The sequence below is a fragment of the Acipenser ruthenus genome, unplaced genomic scaffold (assembly GCF_902713425.1).
Source record: "Acipenser ruthenus unplaced genomic scaffold, fAciRut3.2 maternal haplotype, whole genome shotgun sequence".
NCBI lineage: Eukaryota > Metazoa > Chordata > Actinopteri > Acipenseriformes > Acipenseridae > Acipenser > Acipenser ruthenus.
Genome location: NW_026707614.1, coordinates 2,501 through 23,481, shown reverse-complemented (window position 1 = coordinate 23,481; position 20,981 = coordinate 2,501). Strand labels below are relative to the sequence as shown.

The 20,981-nt window shown below is 35.6% G+C and overlaps 2 protein-coding genes across 4 annotated transcripts in view; one reads left to right on the top strand and one right to left on the bottom strand.

Annotated features, from left to right (window-relative positions):
- The first annotated feature begins 1,946 nt into the window (after positions 1–1,946).
- LOC117416013 (dual specificity phosphatase 29-like) lies at positions 1,947–9,219 on the top strand. 2 transcript variants are annotated; one of them, XM_034027028.3, is made up of 4 exons: positions 1,947–2,163; positions 4,181–4,404; positions 6,343–6,563; positions 7,502–9,219. In XM_034027028.3, the coding sequence occupies exons 2-4, from the start codon at positions 4,226–4,228 to the stop codon at positions 7,786–7,788; spliced, it is 687 nt and encodes a 228-aa protein (XP_033882919.1). In that variant the 5' UTR covers positions 1,947–2,163; positions 4,181–4,225; the 3' UTR covers positions 7,789–9,219. The 2 variants fall into 2 exon arrangements, with proteins under 2 accessions (XP_033882919.1, XP_058875131.1); XM_059019148.1 differs by lacking the exon at positions 1,947–2,163 and adding an exon at positions 5,105–5,201 and having other exon boundaries at positions 4,295–4,404.
- A 205-nt stretch (positions 9,220–9,424) lies between these two features.
- Positions 9,425–20,981, bottom strand: part of LOC131696794 (histone acetyltransferase KAT6B-like) — a 13,930-nt gene continuing 2,373 nt past the window's right edge. Inside the window, exons 3-7 of one of the 2 annotated variants that reach the window (XM_059019146.1) lie at positions 17,679–17,910; positions 15,879–16,038; positions 15,176–15,466; positions 13,924–14,215; positions 9,425–13,105 (exon numbers count right to left, since the gene is read on the bottom strand). In XM_059019146.1, the coding sequence (XP_058875129.1) occupies positions 10,653–13,105; positions 13,924–14,215; positions 15,176–15,466; positions 15,879–16,038; positions 17,679–17,910 (3,428 nt within the window). In that variant the 3' untranslated portion in view covers positions 9,425–10,652. The remainder of the gene's footprint in view (positions 13,106–13,923; positions 14,216–15,175; positions 15,467–15,878; positions 16,039–17,678; positions 17,911–20,981) is intronic. The other variant, XM_059019147.1, reaches the window with a different exon arrangement.

The window sequence follows — 20,981 nt, the reverse complement described above, 5'->3', positions numbered from 1 at the left end:
ATAAACAACTAGTTGGTTTCCCGAGTGCTTATTCCTGAAATTAGACATAAATAACTCTTGAGTTAAAGTTTTGTGAATATACCGTTCCTTTAAGACCTACAAGAGTTAAAGTTTCTTCCAAGCAGAAACCAGAATAAACTTCCTGTGTTGATAATGCCCGAATGAAGGTGGGATATTTTAACACTGAAGATTTACAAACATGTTTCGTTTTTGTAAGAGTTGTGTTAAACTGGGGTAAAAACAGTACATCAGTGGTGCACAAAAAGTCTTTGTGATGGAATTGTATACTGTACCTTCAGCGGGTTTAGAGACTGTAACAGACTGACTCCCAAGACACAATGATGAATGTGAATGGTAAATAATAAAGATTTGGGAAAATATTCATTCATGAGAAAAGGTTTGAAAATTACAGAAAAAAAAAACAATATGCCACATCTGTCAAGACAGCAGCGCCTCCATGCACTCAGCATGTTGGAGGCTTGACTAGGGCAGCGTACTGTGGCTCGCCGTCTTGGGTGCTCACAGCCAGCCATTTCAAACCTGGCGAGACGGCATAACCAGACACACTCTGTCAATGACAGGCCATGAACTGGGAGACCAAGAGTCACAACACCTGCCCAAGATCGACAGATCAATTTGCAGCATCTTCGTGATGTCAATGTTAATCAGCACAATAAAAAGTCACTGCACCTGCTCTAAAACAGAATCTCATTTCAGAAGTCATTTTTTGATCACATCTAGTGAATTGTATTCAAATATAAGTGATAAGTTTCTTTTGATGCTCAGATATGAGTGATATGTTTCTTTTGATGCTCAAATATAAGTGATATGTTTCTTTTGATGATCAGTATAGATATTATTATTAAACCCTTCTGATCTGGACACCTTCAGCAATATAAGCCTACATGAACTCAACACAACTGCATCTTAATCTGTGCTGCCAAGCTGAATTCCAATACTAATACAGCTGGGATAATGTTATGGTACAGAACACAAACAAACAAGCAAAGCAAGTGATGGTGCATCTACATTTGCAATAAAGCAATTCTTTAACTGAATTAGAACAGTTTCATTTTAGAAAATGCTGTGTCATATAACTTAATAGAGAACACTGTTAAAGATCTTAGCAAAAAAAGCAGAAGTTGTTAAAAAGTAGTTTGCAAGGCATGCACATCAGGTGATTACATTTTCACAAAGAAATGACCAGGCAAGCTAAAGTGGATGATCAATTGTCTGGTAAAATAGAAATACTCATGACACAAGTTATTAAAATACTTGAACATATCAATTACAGAAATGGCCAGGTTTGATCATTTCATTGGTACTCCAGATGACAGCAGTGCTTAAAGATTTAAAAGTAAAATAGACCTGAACAAAATATACAGTGGTGTTAATTTCACTATAGACTAAAATGCCATTACCGTTACCTTTCCAGTTTCATAATAACCCAGGCCCACTTGCTTATTGTTTCGCTCAGCTTTAGCTTTGCATGTTCGAGATGTCACAGGGATGCATAGAACATATTTTATTACTTAATTTTGTCTTTAGATTTTGACATGACAATTTTTATACACCCCCCCCCCCCCTCCCCACGTGTCCTCAATGAGCCACCGAATATTACTGAAAAACAAAATGAAATAAAAACGGATTTGTAACCACGTTTTTAACTTTTTTTTTTTTTTTTTTTACTTTATCAAGAGAATTAGTTGTTGTTAAAATACTCATATTAACAATCTTAATCTACTTTAAAAAAATGCCCTGAAAAACTCTTCAACTACATAACAAGGTGGCTTTCCCACTGCTAAAAATGCCGGACAGCTAATTCAAGAGGGTATCCTCAAAAAGAGATTAAAATAGGTTAGGTTATTTGACACGCCTAAACCAAAATGGGAAATGTATCCTGTTCGGTCACCCCATAGCAGTATGCATAGCATTTACTCGTCACTGAGCAGTAGCAAGCGTCAGGTGGAAGGTTTCAGAGCAGGGATATGTTATTAGCACATGAGAAGATTCTCCTTCGTGGCTGGGTAAAACATAGCAAAGGTCAGACACAGCAGATCAGTGCTCTAAAAATATCATTTACTGTCAGTAACTGAGCAACTCTCCTGCTCCCTGGTTTTCACAAAGCTCTTCCTGGCTAGCATCACACAGCAAGTGAACGAGGTATGGAATGATAGTGCATTTTGTATTGTAGAAAGTACTTTCTTTATTAAAGGCAACTATGAAGGAAAGCTTGCATGTTAATAGTTTAATATTGTTTAAAGCATATATATATATATATATATATATATATATATATATATATATATATATATATATATATATGCACAGTTGTAGTCAAAGGTTTACATGCCCCAATGGAAATTTATAATTGCTCAAAATTTCTCAAAAACAAAGAATTATAGGAAAAATCTTGTGTAGCAAAAGTTTTGCTTTTGTGGATGAGGAAAAAAAAAAAAAGTTACAAGAAATAGATATCAAATAATTTATTTCAGCAATTTGTTTTTGCAAAACTCCAAAAATGCTAATTCAAAAGTATTCATACCCAGACAAGGAAAATTAAATTAATAGCTAGTTGAGGCACCTTTTAGTAATAATAACCTCTAATAATGAGCTTTTGGCATGATTCTTTAGTGATTTTTTTTACCATTCTTCAATGCAAAATTGTTCCAGTTCATTCAAATTCCGAGGACTTCTCTTGTGCACAGCCTTCTTCAACTCATACCAAAGATTCTTAATCGGACTTGGATCAGGACTTTGACTAGGCCATTCCAGAACCTTGATTTTATTCTTCTTTAACCATTCCAAAGTAGATTTTGATGTGTGCTTTGGATCGTTTTTGTGTTGGAACATCCAGTTGCGCTTTAAACCAAGTTTTGTAGTGGAGGGTTTCTGATGATTGGCCAATATCTTTTGGTATGCTATGAAATCCATTTTACCATGTATTGGAACTAAATTTCCTGTGCCATTAGAGGAAAAACAGCCCCATAAAAGGATATTAACACCTCTATGCTTGACAGCAGGCAGTGTTCTTTTCTTTGTTCGCCTCACCAGACTTTCTCCAAACATAACGACTATCAGCGTGACCAAATAGCTCGATTTTTGTATCATCACTCCACAAAACCTTTGACCAGAACTCATATCCATCATTCAAATGCCGTTTTGCAAACTTTAAGCGATTGTCCTTGGCCTGCAACCATTGAGAAATGGTTAAAATGGAAACCCCAGTCCCACTTGCAGCCAATTCCCTTTGAATAACTTTGGCAGTCAATCTCGGATTGTTATTAACCTTCCTCAGAATTCTTCTACTTGTTCTTGGTGAAAGAACCTTCTTTCCTCCAGACCGAGGAAGCGTTGTAACAGTGCCACGGGTCTTGTACTTCTTGATAATAGAAACAATAGTTAAAATTGGGATATTCAAATGCTTGGAAATCGTCTTGTATCCTTCTCCAGCTTTATGACAATAAATCATTTTCTGCCTAAGGTCTTTAGATAGCTCTTTACTTTTTCCCATATTGACTTATTGGTAATGACAGCAATCATCCTATGTCTAACCCTTTTATACTCTCTAACAATGTTCACCTACAATCCAGGATTTTCTAGAATTACGTTCTGCATTATCATATTAAAATTTCTAGCAACTTGTAGACAATACTATCATAGTATCAAAGGGTATGAATTCTTTTGAATTAGCATTTTTTGAGTTTTGCAAAAAATTGCTTTAATAAATATTTTTAGATATCTATTTCTTGTAACTTTTCCTCATCCACAAAAGCAAAACTTTTGATACAAAAGATTTTTCCTAAAATTCTTGGTTTTCAAGAAATTTCTAGAAATGATAGATTTCCATTGGGGTATGTAAACTTTTTACTACAACTATATACTAGACAATGGACTACTTCTCCCCTGCCCTCATTTTTCGCAATTGCATTGCTAATATTATGCATCATAAAATCTAAAATTTGTGGTTCTCAAGATAAAATTTTAATTAAAAAAAAAAAGTGTAATTAACTCATTTTCATACACATAATAGAGTTAATCATCTTCATTAAATGTTATTTTAACTTTATGAAAGGGTAATAGATCGAATGTGAAACATAAGTAATGCTTAATGCGTTATTTTTAATTTTAGGTCTCTGATATGTTTAATAAAACAAAAAGCAATACATTTCTATTTCAGGTAACACAATCAAAACCAGGAAGAAGAAAAAGGGTTTCATTGAAAATGACTTCTAACTGGCCAAAGACTCAAAAGAAGAAAAATGCATATGCTTCAGTGAAGATAGATCCAGAGGACAAATATGTAACACCTGGAGCCTTCGAGCTGGAGCGTCTTTTCTGGCATACTCCTGTGAAATTCACACATGTCAACGAGGTGTGGCCAAACCTTTACATAGGCGATGAGTAAGCCACAATTTTGTTCCATCCAATTTGAAATATGTAATACCAGTAAGAGGTGGGATTTAGCAAAGCCTCCATTGCAACAGAGATTTTCCAGTCAATTACTTTAAAGAAATTGTATTAAAAATGAATAAACTAGAAAATATTGGTCACCTGGGGCTGGTTTTTCAAAACTTGTAATCTGGATCAAAGGCACTTTTTTTACACAGAAAATTGTGAGGGTCTGGAACCAACTCCCCAGTAATGTTGTTGAAGCTGATCCCCTGGGATCCTTCAAGAAGCTGCTTGATGAGATTCTGGGATCAATAAGCTACTAACAACCAAACGAGCAAGATAGGCCGAATGGCCTCCTCTCATTTGTAAACGGTCTTATGTTCTTAAGTGATCTGGATTTTGTAATTGAGATTACTTATCTGGATCCTTTTGATCCATCTTTTCAGAAAATGTCACTGCTGGATTACATTTATCCAGATTACATATTGCTTTATATTATAGAAACAAACCTATAATTTATTTAAAAGACCTGTTTTACTAAATGCCATCAAAACTAGTGCTTCACAGTAACAACCAGCAGGTTTGCAGAAGTTAGAAATAGATCAGATTAAGGGAAATTAATTTATTCTTCATGGGAATAAGTTTGCATTCAGGATCTGGTTACCTAAATGTAATAGTGTACCTTTAATTCTCTTATCCCTTAATGCAGTGCTTCCCAATCTGTGGTCCGCCAGCTCTTTTCAGGTGGTCCGTGGAAAGGAAGCGGCAGCACAGTTTATAGATCCCACTGCAAACCCAAAATTTGAGTGAGTTTTCCCTAGTAAAGACAGCAGCTTGTAAAGATAACACAGGACAGGGTGTGCGTTGTGTTGCATTAACATACAGCTGTAGTTGGGTTGGTTCATCCAACAAAGCCATATACAACACCAAGTCCTGGAGTGTTATCCCGTTTATAAAACCATTTTTCAAAAAAACAGAAACAGAAAAAATAATCCTCAAACAAGATTCTATTTGTTGTAAACATTAAAACTGAAAGTTTTCAATGTTACCATTTATTATAATTAATTCAAATGAATGAAGCCTCAGTGCTGGTACCAATCGCTCCATAAACAGAGCTGACATAAATCTTTGTGTCTTGCTTTTTTTTTTCCCCAACCGAGGTTTGGTTCTTGTAATTTTAGGCACTTGTCCATTGTCATGTCTCTTAGAAGATCAAATGTGACAAAAGGAATGTCCCTCATTTTTTAAAAGACCTCTCACAACAATGTGTATTTATTGTAAGTTTAATATGTGTTTTATTTTTGCTGTGCTTCAGCAAAAATAAAGTTCTGCCGTGCATTGTACTATTAAAATCCTCAACAGCCAATTTGTACTATTAACTGCAGGGTAAGAAATCCTCAACAGCCAATCAGCGTGGAGCATCCAAACATTCTGTTTTAAGATTATAGCTGGAGATTCGTAGCTGGTACTGCATGGGTGTATTGTAACTTCTCAGATTATTAAATCAATTTCTGCTGTAATTATCAATTTAAAAATAAAGCAGTCTGTTTTTTCCCAGCTCTCGGTAATGTCCTGTTAATGAAACGGTTCTTTAAAACTCAAATTTTAAAATAGCTTTGCTCACAAACAAGCCCACCCATCGCATTACGACAAAGAAAGGTAAGTCTACGGTTATTCTTAGTATTATAGTGATTTTTTATGTGCTTATTTTTCAGTCAGCTATACTGTTTTTGCGTGGTACGCGAACAAAAAAATTGAGAACCACTGCCTTTATGTAATGTACAATAGTTTACTATCAAGTCTTGGGATCTACAGTATTGGATCATTTAAACATTGAATGCAGTTTTTAATAAAGTGGAAATGATAATCAATCACACATACTGTACCATGCAATGTCTTTCCTGGCAAATGTATCTAATCTCATTATTGTCCTCATTTTACTTGCAGGAAGACAGCTTTAGATCGATACAATCTGGAAAAGATGGGAATGACACATGTTCTTAATGCAGCTGATGGCAAATGGAATGTTGGCACAGGTCCTGAATATTATAGCGACATGGCCATTGAGTATTACGGAGTTGAAGCAGAGGATCTTCCCCGATTTGATCTCAGCCAGTTTTTTTATCCTGCTACCCAATTTATTGACAGTGCACTCAGTAATCCAAAAAGTAAGTATTGCATAATCTTTTTTTTTTTTTTTTTTTTTTTGGTAAAGTACAATTTTTAATAGTACAGTATTAAAATAAAACTACTACTTATTTTAATTTCAGTGTAATACAGGTTAAATAAATCAAACATAATACATGTTCTAACAACTTTATTATATAGTATACCTGTCATATATCCTCATGCAACCCCCCTCCCCCTATTAAACTGTACACAACAAACAAGAGGATATATATATTGACTGCCACTTTGGACTCTGAAGTACTGGACTAGATTTCTGTCTTTAAAAGAGTATACACTTCCCATAAACAATAAACTGTGACTGCAATAGAAATGAATCATATTGAGGTTGCTAACATTTATAGAAGATTCTATTCTTCTAGTCTTATCCTTTAATATAAATGGCATACCTCAGAATGTGCATTGACTGAATTGTAAAAGTAGAGGATACAGCACCTCAGACAGAGCATGTTCAGCCTCAGATTCATTAGTCTGTATTTGATTCAGAGAATGGGGGCCTAGAAGGTGGGAAATTAGCCCCCCTAAAATGTAAACAGTCATACTTGTCATTTTTTTAAAAAACTAAAATGTTAATTTTTTGCCCTATTTATAACACATTTCAAACTGTTCTCCATCTGGAACTACCTAGGGTTTCCCCAAAATATTATTTTGGTTCCAGACAGACAACAGTATTAAATATACTGTATTATCAATGAGGATAAAAAATTCAGCATTTGGCACAATCCTCTGAGTATCCACACATCTCATACTTGAATAGTTGCCAACCAATTTTGCCAAAATGTAAAGGTCTCCATTAATTTCCCTCAGGGGTGCAATTTCAGATAGGTACAGTATCCATCCTTTACCTAAAGGTTATACATAGACTATAAACAGTAGAATTTAGGAAATGCTTTTCTAAAATGTCTTTTTTCTTTTTTAGATAAGCTTCTGGTACATTGTGCAATGGGAAGAAGCAGATCTGCCACTCTGGTTCTAGCCTACCTAATGATTTATAAAAACATGACAGTTGTGGATGCGATTAATGAAGTGATTAAGCACAGGTGCATTTTACCCAATCGTGGCTTCTTAAAACAGCTAAGACAACTTGACATAAATCTGCTAATAGAGAAAAAGAATGCAAAGAATGATGTCAATTCAAATGGTGAACAAAATGGAGAAAAGGAAGATACAGTACATTTAACAAATTGTAACCATGTAGGAGACTGAACAGGATAGGAAGCAATTGATTCACTGCAATCATGCTCACGTTTCAGTATGTCCCAGTCATAATGGTTTTCACATAGATAAATAGTTGGTTGAAAGCTTTTGCTTGTTCTTTGGGAATTAAGTTTTTAATTTTCAGTATGCAAGAAAAATATCTACACGTGTGTTTTTAAAAATACATATCCCTAATTATCCCTATGAACCTTGGTATATCAGTTAGTTTTAGCAAAACATATTTTACCTTAAGCAACTCAACAATCCATTCCTCATATTACAGCAAGTTGGCTTTTTTTCAACCTTTATTTGAGAGGGATGCTGACCAAATAATTTTTATGCTCTTATCTAAAATTGTGTTCAGTGATTCAGCACTGGTGCTGAAATTCATTATTCTAAATTATAAAACAGCAATACGTTTCTTAACATGCTACATCTGCTTTTGCGATCAGCATACCGATAACCACTGTAGATATGTTAAATTGACTTTCATATAGGAGTGTGTTCAACTATCAACATGCATTTAGGGCTAATGACTAAAATGGTAGTACAGTCAACTCTTGATTATCCAGGGGCGGATTAACCGGTTTGCAGATTAACCGTGGTAAAAAATAATATAGATTGTGCATTTGTGAAAAAATTAAAATGTACTACAAATCAGTGAAAACATCTATCAGAAGGCGTCTATTGTTTGGAACAATACGATACAAGAGACTGACAAAGGACGACATTGTGAGGTCGCTTGGCGGAGAGGAGAATGACAGCGATAGTGAGGGGGAGGGGCTAGCTAGCAAAAACAAGATCACGCATGGTGCTGCGCTTAATCACTTAGACTGTCTGCTGGACTATTTAGAAAGTGAAGGACAGTTTGCTCAGTGACAAACTGATGTTGCGTAGGCTTCGTTCTAATATTCGAAAAAAGGAGAGCTCAGCTAAGAAACAGACAACATTAACAGACAACATTATTTTAAAATAGTGTAACCTTTTGGCCGTTTTTTGTCAAGCAATTTATGTGATGTTTTGTGTTCCTTATTGTACTTGTATTATTTTTACACTTTTGGATGACGTCTGTAGAATGGTAAATGTGTTCCTAAATATTGGATGTAATTTTAACTAAATAAGTTTACATTAAATCAATTTTGTACCACGTTTTGACTAGTTTTGTTTTAACTGTGATTTTGGGTTATCCGTGACCTCCTTCCACCCCCCACCCCCCCCATTACCCCGGTTAATCGAGAGTTGACTGTACTTATTTTTTGTTGATTGTGTATATACAGTATTTTACTGACATTATGTGAATTACCTTAAGTAAAGTTGATGTTTATTTGGTCCATAAAGATTTTTAATTGCTTTAAAAAATAAATAAATAAAAAAAGAAATGACGGGTATTACACAAAATATTTCTTAAATCCATCCACAATAAATGTCAAATGTTTTAGGTTTTACTTTCTATGATATGGATTTTTGTTTTGTTTTACAATTACTCTAATTAAAAGAAATCCACAGGCAGTTATTTTTAGAGGAATATAACAATATTTTTGTAGGAAGACCACCAGCTTCTGTACTGCTAGAAATTACACAGAACAAAGATTTGTATTTCATAGACACAAAAAAAGTACACAAGTACTAATCACAGAAGTCCAAGAATGGCTCATCATAATTTATTTTATGTTAAAATGTACAGCTTTTTTGTGTATTTTTTGTGTATTGTTTTAAGTGACTGGCTAAAAAGATAACTGATAAATACAGGACTTTCCTTCTGTTCTATTTTGTACACATATCCAGCTTTCCTTCTCATTCCCAAGTCATTCTGTACAGGTACAAAGGCTACAAAAAAGCAATATAAAACAGACACAAATACAATTTGCTTTTTACATGCGATTTGCTAGCTTAGTTTGGTCTATTCACAGGCTACAGCTCTATGTTTTTGTAAAATATAACTCCAACATTTTATAAAAGATAGAAAAATCTACAGATGGAATGAAAATGTAAGGTTAAAGGCATTTTTGTAAAATAGCAACTTTAGACTAAATTTACCTTTTTCTTTCTTTTTTTAAATCCTGGGCATGTTCTTTGAAATGATTTAGAACTGTACCAGTACAAACACTGAGATATGCTTCATTATTTAGACAGAAATCAGTTTGCATTTATAAAAACAGAAAGCTGCCTCATTTAAAGAATTTTGTTACAAAAGTACTGAATTATACACATTTAGCAATAAAACCTTAACTGAAACAGGACTGTTTTACATTTTTACAGTATTAGAAATAACAAAAATATAGTTTCATCTTACTCCCATACTGGGGAAACCTAATCCAAGGTCAATCATTTTAAAAATGGCTTGCTATTAAGCACAACACTTGTACAGTATTATCTTATGCACTGTCACTAACAAAGACTTTGTAGCATGCTATGTGTCACCATACCAAAATACAAACAAAAAAAATAATAAAATCAATTTTACAATAACTTAAATATATAAAGGCAGAAGAATGGAACACAAACGCAGAACTACTGGAGAGTTTTCTTTAAAAGACTGTAATGTCCAAAAATCTTATAGTTGTAGCAGGCACATTAAATAGCTCCATTATACAGTCTGCCACTCAAATGCAGTCCAACTGCTGAAGCCTTCTTTGCCACAGTTTAACAACTTAGGCTTCATTCATCAAAGGAGTATAACATGAAATCAACAAAGAAAAGTCATCTTTATTTGATGATGTAAGGCTTTCAATAAAAACAAACAAAAAAAAATGCCTTCATAAAGACTTTTTTTGCATTCATACCAAGTGCTGGTTTTCAAAAAGTGATGCTCCAGGCATAGTTGTGCATTTTGATATACAATGCACTTATAAATAGTAATTAACAAGGTACATTTATCGTCTCATGAAGGATCCGTTTAAAGATTGTTTCGACATGCCTGTGTTCATGTAACCATGGTGGCTTGGTGGAGTGTACATCATGTTGCTGTGTGGTGGGCCCTGCATGGGCTGCTGGGGGTATGGCTGAGTTCCCATCATTCCCATCTGCATAGGGTACTGTGCTGTTTGATTCATGTATGCATGATTTCCATGGTAGCCACTGTTCATCATTGGTTGAGACATCCTGTACCCATTCATAGCATTCAGAGTGTTCATATTCATGTTCATAGAGTTGACATTGTAAGCTGGCGCAGGCATTAGGTTTACACCCATATTCATTCGAGGCATGGTTAGTGTCCTTGTAGGTGCCTGCATGGCTACAGTCTGCGAGGCCCTTCCATACATCTGTTGCTGATGAGGTGACAGAGGAGCGGATTTACAGCGCATTGAGACATGGCTTTTGCCTGGCATTTGAGTCTGAAGTCTCTGGGAGGGTGGGAGTCCCATGTTTGGAGCTGCCATGTTACGCTGCAGTAATTGAGGAGGAAGATTCATTGGGGGTGGGGTAAGGTTAGGTGGAGGCGTCATTGTTGCCTGTGCTTGGTGTCCTCCAGGGACAGAATGTGGAGACTGAGATAAAGAAACAAGGCCTGTGTTACTAAGCTGTGAAGATAGAGATACACTGTTTGCATAGGATGTGACAGAAGCTGAATGATTATAAGGCAATGGATGGTCCATAAGTGTGTTGGTTAATTGCTGTAGTTTTGCCAGGCTAAAAGTGGCGGATGGCTGTGGATAATGACAACCACCATAATCACTTTGGCCCATCCTTTCATAAATTCCGATATTTGGATTGGACTCAGAAATATCTGTCAGCTGCATTGGTGGTGTAAAGTTGTTAGACATGCCACATTGTGGCAACTGCTGCTGGATGCTGGGGGGTCTTTCTAGGACACATCCTTGTGGAGATTTAACACTACAATTTTGAGGAGAGTTAATGCTGTTCTGTTGCATCATACTACAGCTTCCATTAATATTTGTAATTTGTTGTGTCACAGCACAGCTGTTCTGAGTAAGGCTACTGGAAGAGATGTTATTATACGAGCAGCTATTTTGGGATGAATTATTTCCACAAATGCTGCTCCCCAATGAGGAATCATAGCTGCTAGGATTTTCATAGTTTTCAGTTGTGCTCTCAATACTGCCAAGATCACTAAATCCACTGTCTACAACTTGTTGTGAGTGGTCTGAAACAGAAGGGACATCCATCATTGGGCTGGTTTCCATATTTTGTAACGGCATAGAAATGGCATTCTGATCAGGGCTAATTTGTGTATAGCTGCTTTCTAGAATCGATACTGCTGGACTAGTCACAGAACGAACCGATTGACTGGGATGGGAATGGACTGATGATATGGGACTGCTATGATCTGATTGATGGCAGTCATCTATTATGGTCATTTGAGGGCTTTGGTCTATATGTGTATAACTTTGCAAACTCCTACACGCTTCCTGTGTTTCCACACAGTCTTGGAAAGTATCTTCCTGCTCATTATTTTCTTGGGTAAGAGCCTGTACTGCCTGCACAGTTTCAGTGTCAATTTCTGTACAAACAGTGGGATCACCTTTTATAACAGGGATCACTGCTTCACTTTCCTTTTGGTCAGGGTCATGACTATTTTCATCTTCATACTCAGAATCAAGAGCACGTTCAGAATCAGCAGCATTATCAATATCAGCTGAAAGATCTCCACCACAGTTCACATTAGTATCATCATTATGATCATTTTGCACAGCACTGGTTGTAACATTCATGTCTAAAAAAGGTTGCTGACACTCAGGCTGCTCCTTCAATACCAACACAGAATTCTCCACCTTTTCTAACTCTGATGAATCTACATGGCTGTCATCTTCATCATCAGCATCATGATCTTCGTTATGCACTGGTTCCTCATCATCTTCATCTTCCTCCTCATGTTCCCCTGCAGGGGCAGGTTCTTCCTGCTGTTCAGCTACATTCTCGGTTTCTTCTTGGTTCTTCCCTCCATGATCAGGACCTTCTTGGCCTTCACCATGTCTGTCAGCATCTTCAGGAGGCCCTATTATATCAAATTTATCTTCCTGTTTTTTAGAAAGCACCTCTTCAGGACTCTGGGACACAGAGAGCAACTTTTCAAGATCAGTATCCAACGGGTCAGTTTCTTTACTCCGCTCACTGTCTTCCTTTGTGATCGTAGGCGCTTTTTCTGGGTGTTCCTTCTGTTCCTCTGCCAAGACCTGATGGTCAGCTTCCATAGGAGTTTCAGGGGGTGTGTACAGATTCAGCTTGAATCCAGTCTTTCTTTCCTTCTTGCGCCTCCACTTAGGTGGACCTCGCTTTACTCCTTTTGGCCAACCTTTTTTACGCTTCATGGGTTGAGAATTGCCTTCCTTATTCTTTTTTAATACAGCCCCACTAGATGGTAGGTCTACAAATACACACACAAACAAACAAAAAAATAATAATTTTTAGTAAGTTAATAAAGTCATGCAATACAATATTGATAGAGATGTACCTCACCCTTCAACTAACACTATTTACTAGTGATTTTTTGATACACAAATTAAAGCTGGGAAATTCAATCTTAATTATAACTGCAGAATCCCAATATACCTACCATTTATAATACTGTTTAACAGCCAATTTATTTATACCAAGATCAATGCAAAGAATGTCAGGGAAAATAAACATGTTCTTAAACAAAAATGGTATTCTCCTGTTTTGTCGTGAAAAAGTATTGCTGTCATTTCAAAAGTCTCCTTTATGCACTCTTTCTTTTGTTACATTTGTTTTATTACAAAACCCCTGATGTCACTCGATGAGGATTATTATTATTTTGGAAGCAAAAGCTTATTGAATGTACTCCACATCATTTTTCTTGTCTGGATTAATTAGAGGTTAAACCATTTGCATTTATAATGAACTGAGAAATTTTGAACTGGTGACAAAGGCATTCACAAACAACAAGTAAATTACAGAATGCAGTGAATGAGGAATCGAGGGACAGTAGGTATTAAAATAATGAAGAGCTACATTTAATAATAAAAACTAATTATTGACAGGAAACAATACGAATAAATAAATCTCATCAAAATAGTTGAAAATTCAGCTATTTTTACTGTTAATATTAACAGTAATAAGTAGGAGGGGTGTTAATTGAAATTAAACTTGCCAAAAACAGGAGGGTAAATGATTTTCTTATATAAACAAATTGAGAAAGGAAGAAAAGATAAAACAAAAAATGACCTTTATTTTGCTCTTCCTCCCGAATTTGACTTCTGTATTTATGTTTGTCATTTTCTTCAGCTTTAATGTATCTCTGTTTGCCACAACGATATTTCAAGATTTTTCCGACTGGCTTTTCTTCATCTTCTCCATCCCTCCGGCATGTAGGTTCTAGTAGGGGCATTGGCTGTTCTTCAGAGTTCTCAAACGGTTCACGAAGAACCTCTGTTGTTTCAGATATAGTTTCTGTTGTAACACTACTGTTAACACGCCTACGTTTACGACCTCTTTTTCTTCTGAGTATGGAAGGCCTCTGGGGGGGGTGGGGGGGGGGGAGAAACACACAAGTTTGCATTAGGAACTGTAAAATATTGCTTTTTGTGCTTTAAATTAAGCTTGTGTGCTAGACTGACAAAAGAGGAACAAATATCTACAAAATTACCTTAACTTCATGGTTACCAGCAGCATCCCCTGACTTATAATCTACTAGTACGTGTCTACTGCTAACCTCCTATGTCATGTACTTGAATAGAGAATCCAAACAAACGGAAAGTTCCGTCCCGTCATAGAGCAAATTTATGGCACTCAATAATTAATATAAATCAATTCAACTAGGATTGTGTGTGAACTACATATTTTATTTAATGAAGCTTTTCTGAGTTGTAATCTCAAAATGTAATATTTTAGAAAAATACTTATCCATACAAAGATATGTACATACATAGCAAAATATGTACATTTTCTAATCCTTGAGTCATTCAAAAACAGGTTTGACATGAGCAGCACTCCTTTTGGACACAAGAGGGCGGTGCTTTAAAAGCTTAAAACTAAACTGCTGTTACCATCACGTTGTTCCCCACAAATAAAGAAATACATACAAAAATATACAGCATTTTTCCAAAACATTTCTTGTTCAATCATTCAGTTAGAAAGACAAATAAATTAAACATTTTCACAGTCAGAAGACTACTGGATGACTTAGACTTCTATAGTGTAAGCCACATCATATATTGGCCTACTGTACTACACAGGTATAAGACGACACAATTTCATTAAATGAGTATGTCAAGTCATATGCTTTCTAATCAAGAGCTGTAACAAATGTCAATACAAAGTCACCCTTTGAGGAAGCATTTCTAAAAATATAGCCTTCGTTTACAAAACCACACACAAGAAATAATGGAAAATAGTGCTATAGTAGGTGTAGCACACATAGAACACATCTCTTTTTCAAATTTACCTACCTACAATGAATACTTTAGTTTATGCATACCTTTCTTTTAAAGCCCAGCATTGCCTGTGCTTTTGTCAGAATGGGGGGTGAACTTGCTTGGGCACCATATTCATCATCATCCTCATCCTCATCCTCCTCCTCCTCCTCCTCACTGCCTTCTTTAGATTGATCAGTAGACCGTTCTGCAATTGTTGAGAGGCACTGTGGAGATCGCAAGAATGTATTTTTGCAAGGAACCTTTGTAGAAGGTTGTCTATTGTTGATTTTTAGAGGATACATCTCTTGCTCTTCTTTTTCCCAACAACTAGCCTGTTCCATTAAATGCTCAGCCTTCAGGAGAGGAAAAAAAAACATCAAATCAGGGAAGCAATACATTGTTTACATGATCAATATAACAAACTACATTAATCTAACTTATAACAACATTACCATGAATAAGGGGACTGCAACTTGATTAGCTTTAGGTCTCATTGCAGCAGTTATGAAAATCAACCACAGAAGATTACATTTCATGGAATATCTAAAACTATTAATAATGCAATGACTTGATTCAGGTCACTTTGCACTACATTACATGCCTGCTGACACTGATCAATTTGGAGTAAGTTAATAAACACAGTTCAGACTTGCCATACATTCTGATGTGGGAGTACTAAGTATATATAAACATCTCATAGTTGCCTAAAAAACATATAGACTAATAGAATAAAAATAATTATTAGGAATTATAAAGAGTACATACTTCCATTTCAGCTTCTCGTTCCTCTTCAGAAACAGCAGCATTAGAAACTACTAATGGAGTCCATCGCAGGCATTCTGCATCTACTTCATTCAGACGGGGATTAGCCTTCAGCTTTTCCATGTGCTTTTCAATCATCTTCTCTCTTCGGATAATTACAAACCTAAAAATTAATTAAAGACAATATTCTAACACTCCTGAAGACTATATCTAGTAAACTGAATACTAAGCAGAAAAAGTAATGCACCAGATAATTAAATTCCTTAACTGTAGGGCATCCTTCAATTTAGAAATCAGAACAGTCTTTGGAAAAATGTTTCGGGAACGCCTGCTCTACTTGGGATGTGTCGCCAAATCTAAGTGTAGAATGACTTCAGTGCATAACCTTAAAAAGTAAGGGACCCATTATCTGTGTTCCTGCATCACTGATGCCCCACTGAAGGCAACCAGCTGTTTCAGTCTCCTGTTCTAAAGCAATCTAGGTGAGCATGTACTGTATGCCAATCCTGGCACCCTGTTAGCGCCTTACAACTGTGGGGTGACCACAGTTAAATGTAAGCCCCTTGATGAGAACGCTTATCACCTCACAAAATCCTGAAGTCTTCCCTATGACAATGTTAACCCTTTCCGGTCCATTGTCGGACTGGGTCCGACATTGCAATTATTCCTCACAGGTCCTTTGTCGGACTGGGTCCGACATCATTATAGCAACGCAAAAAACGGGTTTCTAGTCATTTTTTCTCCAGGAAAAGGCGAGAAAACCATTCAGTTGCCGAATGGGAGCAACAAGAGCCGAGACAAGTCAAAAAAAAATAAATAAATAAAAAGGCGTACCTCATGAATAGTCATACATGGTATCTGGTATCAGATAACGGGGCGGGTCGTAAGTAAACAAGTTGGCTGACTGAATCAGTGCACAGAAAACACAGACATTTGCAGAGCTTTTTTTTTTATAGTAATAAAATAATGACTTGGATCGCATTATTGAGGAGTTTGGTGATAAAACGAGTGATCCGGAGATGAACGATCGGTATGTACGACTATTATTATTATTATTATTATTATTATTATTATTATTTATTTCTTACATAGGTGAACGCTATAGCAAACGAAAGGGGCTGGAGATGCCTAGTGAGTGCTTTGTTGATATGCAGGGCCATTTAAACCTATTTGACTGTGGAAAAAAATACTTTTAAACAGCGCGTCTAAAATTAACTGCACGAGTGAAAATTAATTAGACCTGACGTGCCTGACGCGCGATTAATAAATGGACCGCTTGACTGTCTTAAAGGTTTTTATTCTGATTAAACAAGCCATGTATACATAATGAGACACTATTTCAGCAAAGCATGATCTTATAGAATTCATATAGGTTTTAAATAAGGGCTTAGAGAATATCTACAATAAAACATAACAAATTTGGTGTTTTGATTAAATCTTCTACCCCAACGATAAATGCTATACCTGGTACAATACATTATCTGATTCGTTTTTTAGGTTCATTTCTTATTCTTCAAAACTCATAAATACTATGGAAAAAAATAAATCCCCACTAAACATACTGTTATACAGTAGTCTGTATGGTGGCATCATGACAAACAGTTCATTGGAATATTATGCTTAACAGATATTTAAATAATTATTTATAATAAAATAGCTCAACGATTAGACAAATGAATTAAATATTTCACTAGTACAAATCCAGGTAAAAATAAAATAATTCTTAATTCCTGCACCTGCACATATTCTTAAGGTAATTGGTAAACACTTTTCTTTGTGAGACACTGAAAGCACTAATCTCACCTGCCATCCTGCTTGTCAATCATATTGAGCTGCTGCAGAGTAGTTGCTATGTCATGTGGACACATTCCAGTAGCTCTACTTATTCCCTTGATACTGATATGTTTATCTTTGTGGCAATATAAATACTCTAATATGACACTTTTCCAATACGCCAAGTATGACAGGCGGCCCAGATCAGAGAGTGGCTTTTCTGGGGATCCTGCCTGTCCCTCCCGTCTTGAAAGCAGGTAGCCTAAAAATGAAACAAATACAAGTCAGTTCCCTGCATTGTAGCATTCATTACTCTCTGTAAACATTTATGTAAATAATGAAAAGCAATGTTTTGTTTTTATTTTATTTTCTCCTTTCCTTAAAATCAAATACAAGATTTACTGAAATAAAGTTTATGATGCAGAATCACTGTATTTTAAAGGTGGAAAGAGTCACAGGTATATCAGCAAAACACATAGGAAAATCCTAAACATGAGCAGGAGGACCATCAGTATATATACACCTTAAAGAAATTGTAGCCAACACAATAATTTCATAAATCTTCCATTAACACCACACGCCTCAAGGTGTGGAGTTTTTAAAGAAACACATTTTAAAACTTGACATATCTGGTACTACTCTAGTTTAAAGAAATCTATGTTTGCAAGTAATGCCATCAAGGAATTCTTACCGATTTACTTCCTTGGTCATTTCACCCCAGCAGTGTCCTCTGGGTCAAGCATGTTACAATATGAATCTATATGGGTCGGGACAATTTAACCCTCCATGAGAAATGACCTAGGAAATGCAAGACTTGCAAACAGAGGTTTCTTTCCATCATGTTTTAAAATGAAAACATTCGAGACCTGTATAAAATGGGTATGCACGGTGGAGAATTGTGAAACTGTTTTGTTAGCTACAAGTACCTTCAATCACTCTCATTATAGAGCTCTCTAGAATGTTTTAAAAGAGAAGACAAAACAACCTGCACTACATAATGAAATGAAGCTAGTGGGTACCAATGCCCAGAAGTGAATAGAAAAGTACAAACTAAATATGCCTTGCCTTCAGTAATTAGCCATACAGTTCTGCTGTCAAGGTTTGGCTACCATAGGCAATAGATCAGAATAATTCACACTCACTTGGTTACTGCTCATCTGTAACTCAGTATGACCCCTTGTATAAACACATTTGCTAGCCCAGTAATAGGGCAAGATAAAAAAAATACATATTTTTTAAATTATTAAATTATGTAGTGATGTCAATTATGTTTGCTCAATTATTCCTTTACTAAATTTCTGCTCTTTTCAGGTTTATCTGTTTCCTACTAAACACCATTACACTGGCATAGAATGGTTTAGTTTTCGCTGCGGTTAGTTGTTTTAGTGACTTGCAGTTAGTGCCAGAAAGAATTTCTGCAAAGCAGTTTATTTCACTGCTTTGTGATTTTCATGGTTAACGCTCCATCATTGGCACAAGAACATATTTTTGCTTGTAAAAGGACAATGAGGACACATGACTAGGGAAGAGCCATTATGAAATTAACTACAGATTTTTTTTTCCTTTTTTTGTAAATACATATATTTAATTAAAATCCCAGTACAATAAAGAATCCCAACAATCTGAAAATGATTGCCGTTTATAGTGGAGCTCTTTAACGTTGTGCAGACCATGTTGTTTACAGCACTGATACTGTCTTTAACCAAGTACACTTGATCATTATTACTGAAGCTAAATGGCTTCCGCAGCATAACTTCTGTAACACATTCCTTTTATATTCAAACATGATTGCCCCAAGCTAGTCCACCTTCTCCAATAAAGACTGTTTAAACCACAGAACTCGACAGTGTGCAATCCCCCTTAGTCCCTTTCTTTGTTATTTTCACCCTCACTATCACAGATCCCCTGCATCATTTGAACAGTTCTCACAGTGAAGGAAAAAATCAAATGCCTCATTATAGCTCAACAAATACACATATCCTATCCCCATCACCTCCCTTAAAAAAAACATTAAAAAAAATAAATAAATAAAAAACCAAGAACAGACAAAAGAGCTGCAACAAAACCAAACTGCTGCCAAAACACAAGAACAGCTTGGGTACCGAGAGTTTCTCATGCAGACTGTGAGGCCCTCCTATCTGCAAGAGTGGGGCCAGTTTTTAAAAGCATCAATCAAATAGATCCAGTTTCCATGCTGTTTCATTTTATTGCCTTATATTTTACATTTGTGATGTTATTTTCAGAAAATTACTTTCCAAAGATTCTTTTTTTTTTTAAATAAATTATGTCTTTGTAATTGGAATCTTATTGAATTGCATAATCTAAGTATGCAAAGTGATCCCATTACACAATACATAGACTTGAATACTTTTGAACAGCACCTTTTCAGAAATGGTTTCCACATGAAGACAGACCTCTCATGATAAAGGTACCAAATATTTACTGATTGTAAAAAAAATACAAAATAAATACATAAAAGAAGCAAAGTCACATAGACTCAACTGTATTAGCAATATTTTAAAAACATTTAAAACATTTATTTATATTTTTCTACCAACAGATGGTGATTGTAATGTATATAAATGTTAAGATCAGCCCCAAACAGAACATTAAGGAGTTGAGTTCCAGGTTCCTTTTAAAACATGCATTTGGCACCCTCCTTAATTAACAGACCTTTACAGACTGCACAATTCTAAAAGTGTTAGTAACATCCAGCCGCTCGGGGGCATCCAGCAATAATGTTAGCTTCACCACTAATAACTCCATTAACAAGGCAGTTGGCACCTAAGAAACATCTGTGAACAGGTGCATGGCAGCAAAACTGTGTGAAGATAATAAATACGCAAAAGAAAGAAAATCTGTCTTACAGAAGGCGTTTAAAATATGAGTTTGTATGAAAACACAGATTGGACCTGCAGCCAGAACCAGAGTAAAAACAATACAGCCCTAGTCAAAAAGTTGTGTGTATGTGAATATCCACACCAATTAAAAGAGTACACTTGTTTCCCTTACATTACTAGAACAAGTAGGACAGTCTGCAGCATTTTCTAAAGCACGGATGCACAATGTACTTGTATTGGTTTTCATACAATTACAATAATATCAAACATCTTTTACAAACAACAACATGTATTCTAATATTTTTAGTTACATAAATGTATATTATTTTTTCTATTCCAGCTTATATGATTACAATATACATTCTTTGTATCCTTTTATTCATAACTTCACAGGGTTCAGTCAGATGGTAAAACTACTAAGCCAAACCAATTACACAAACATCCCTCTACGCACATTAAAAGCATGTTTTAAAATGTGTGATTGCTAAAACTC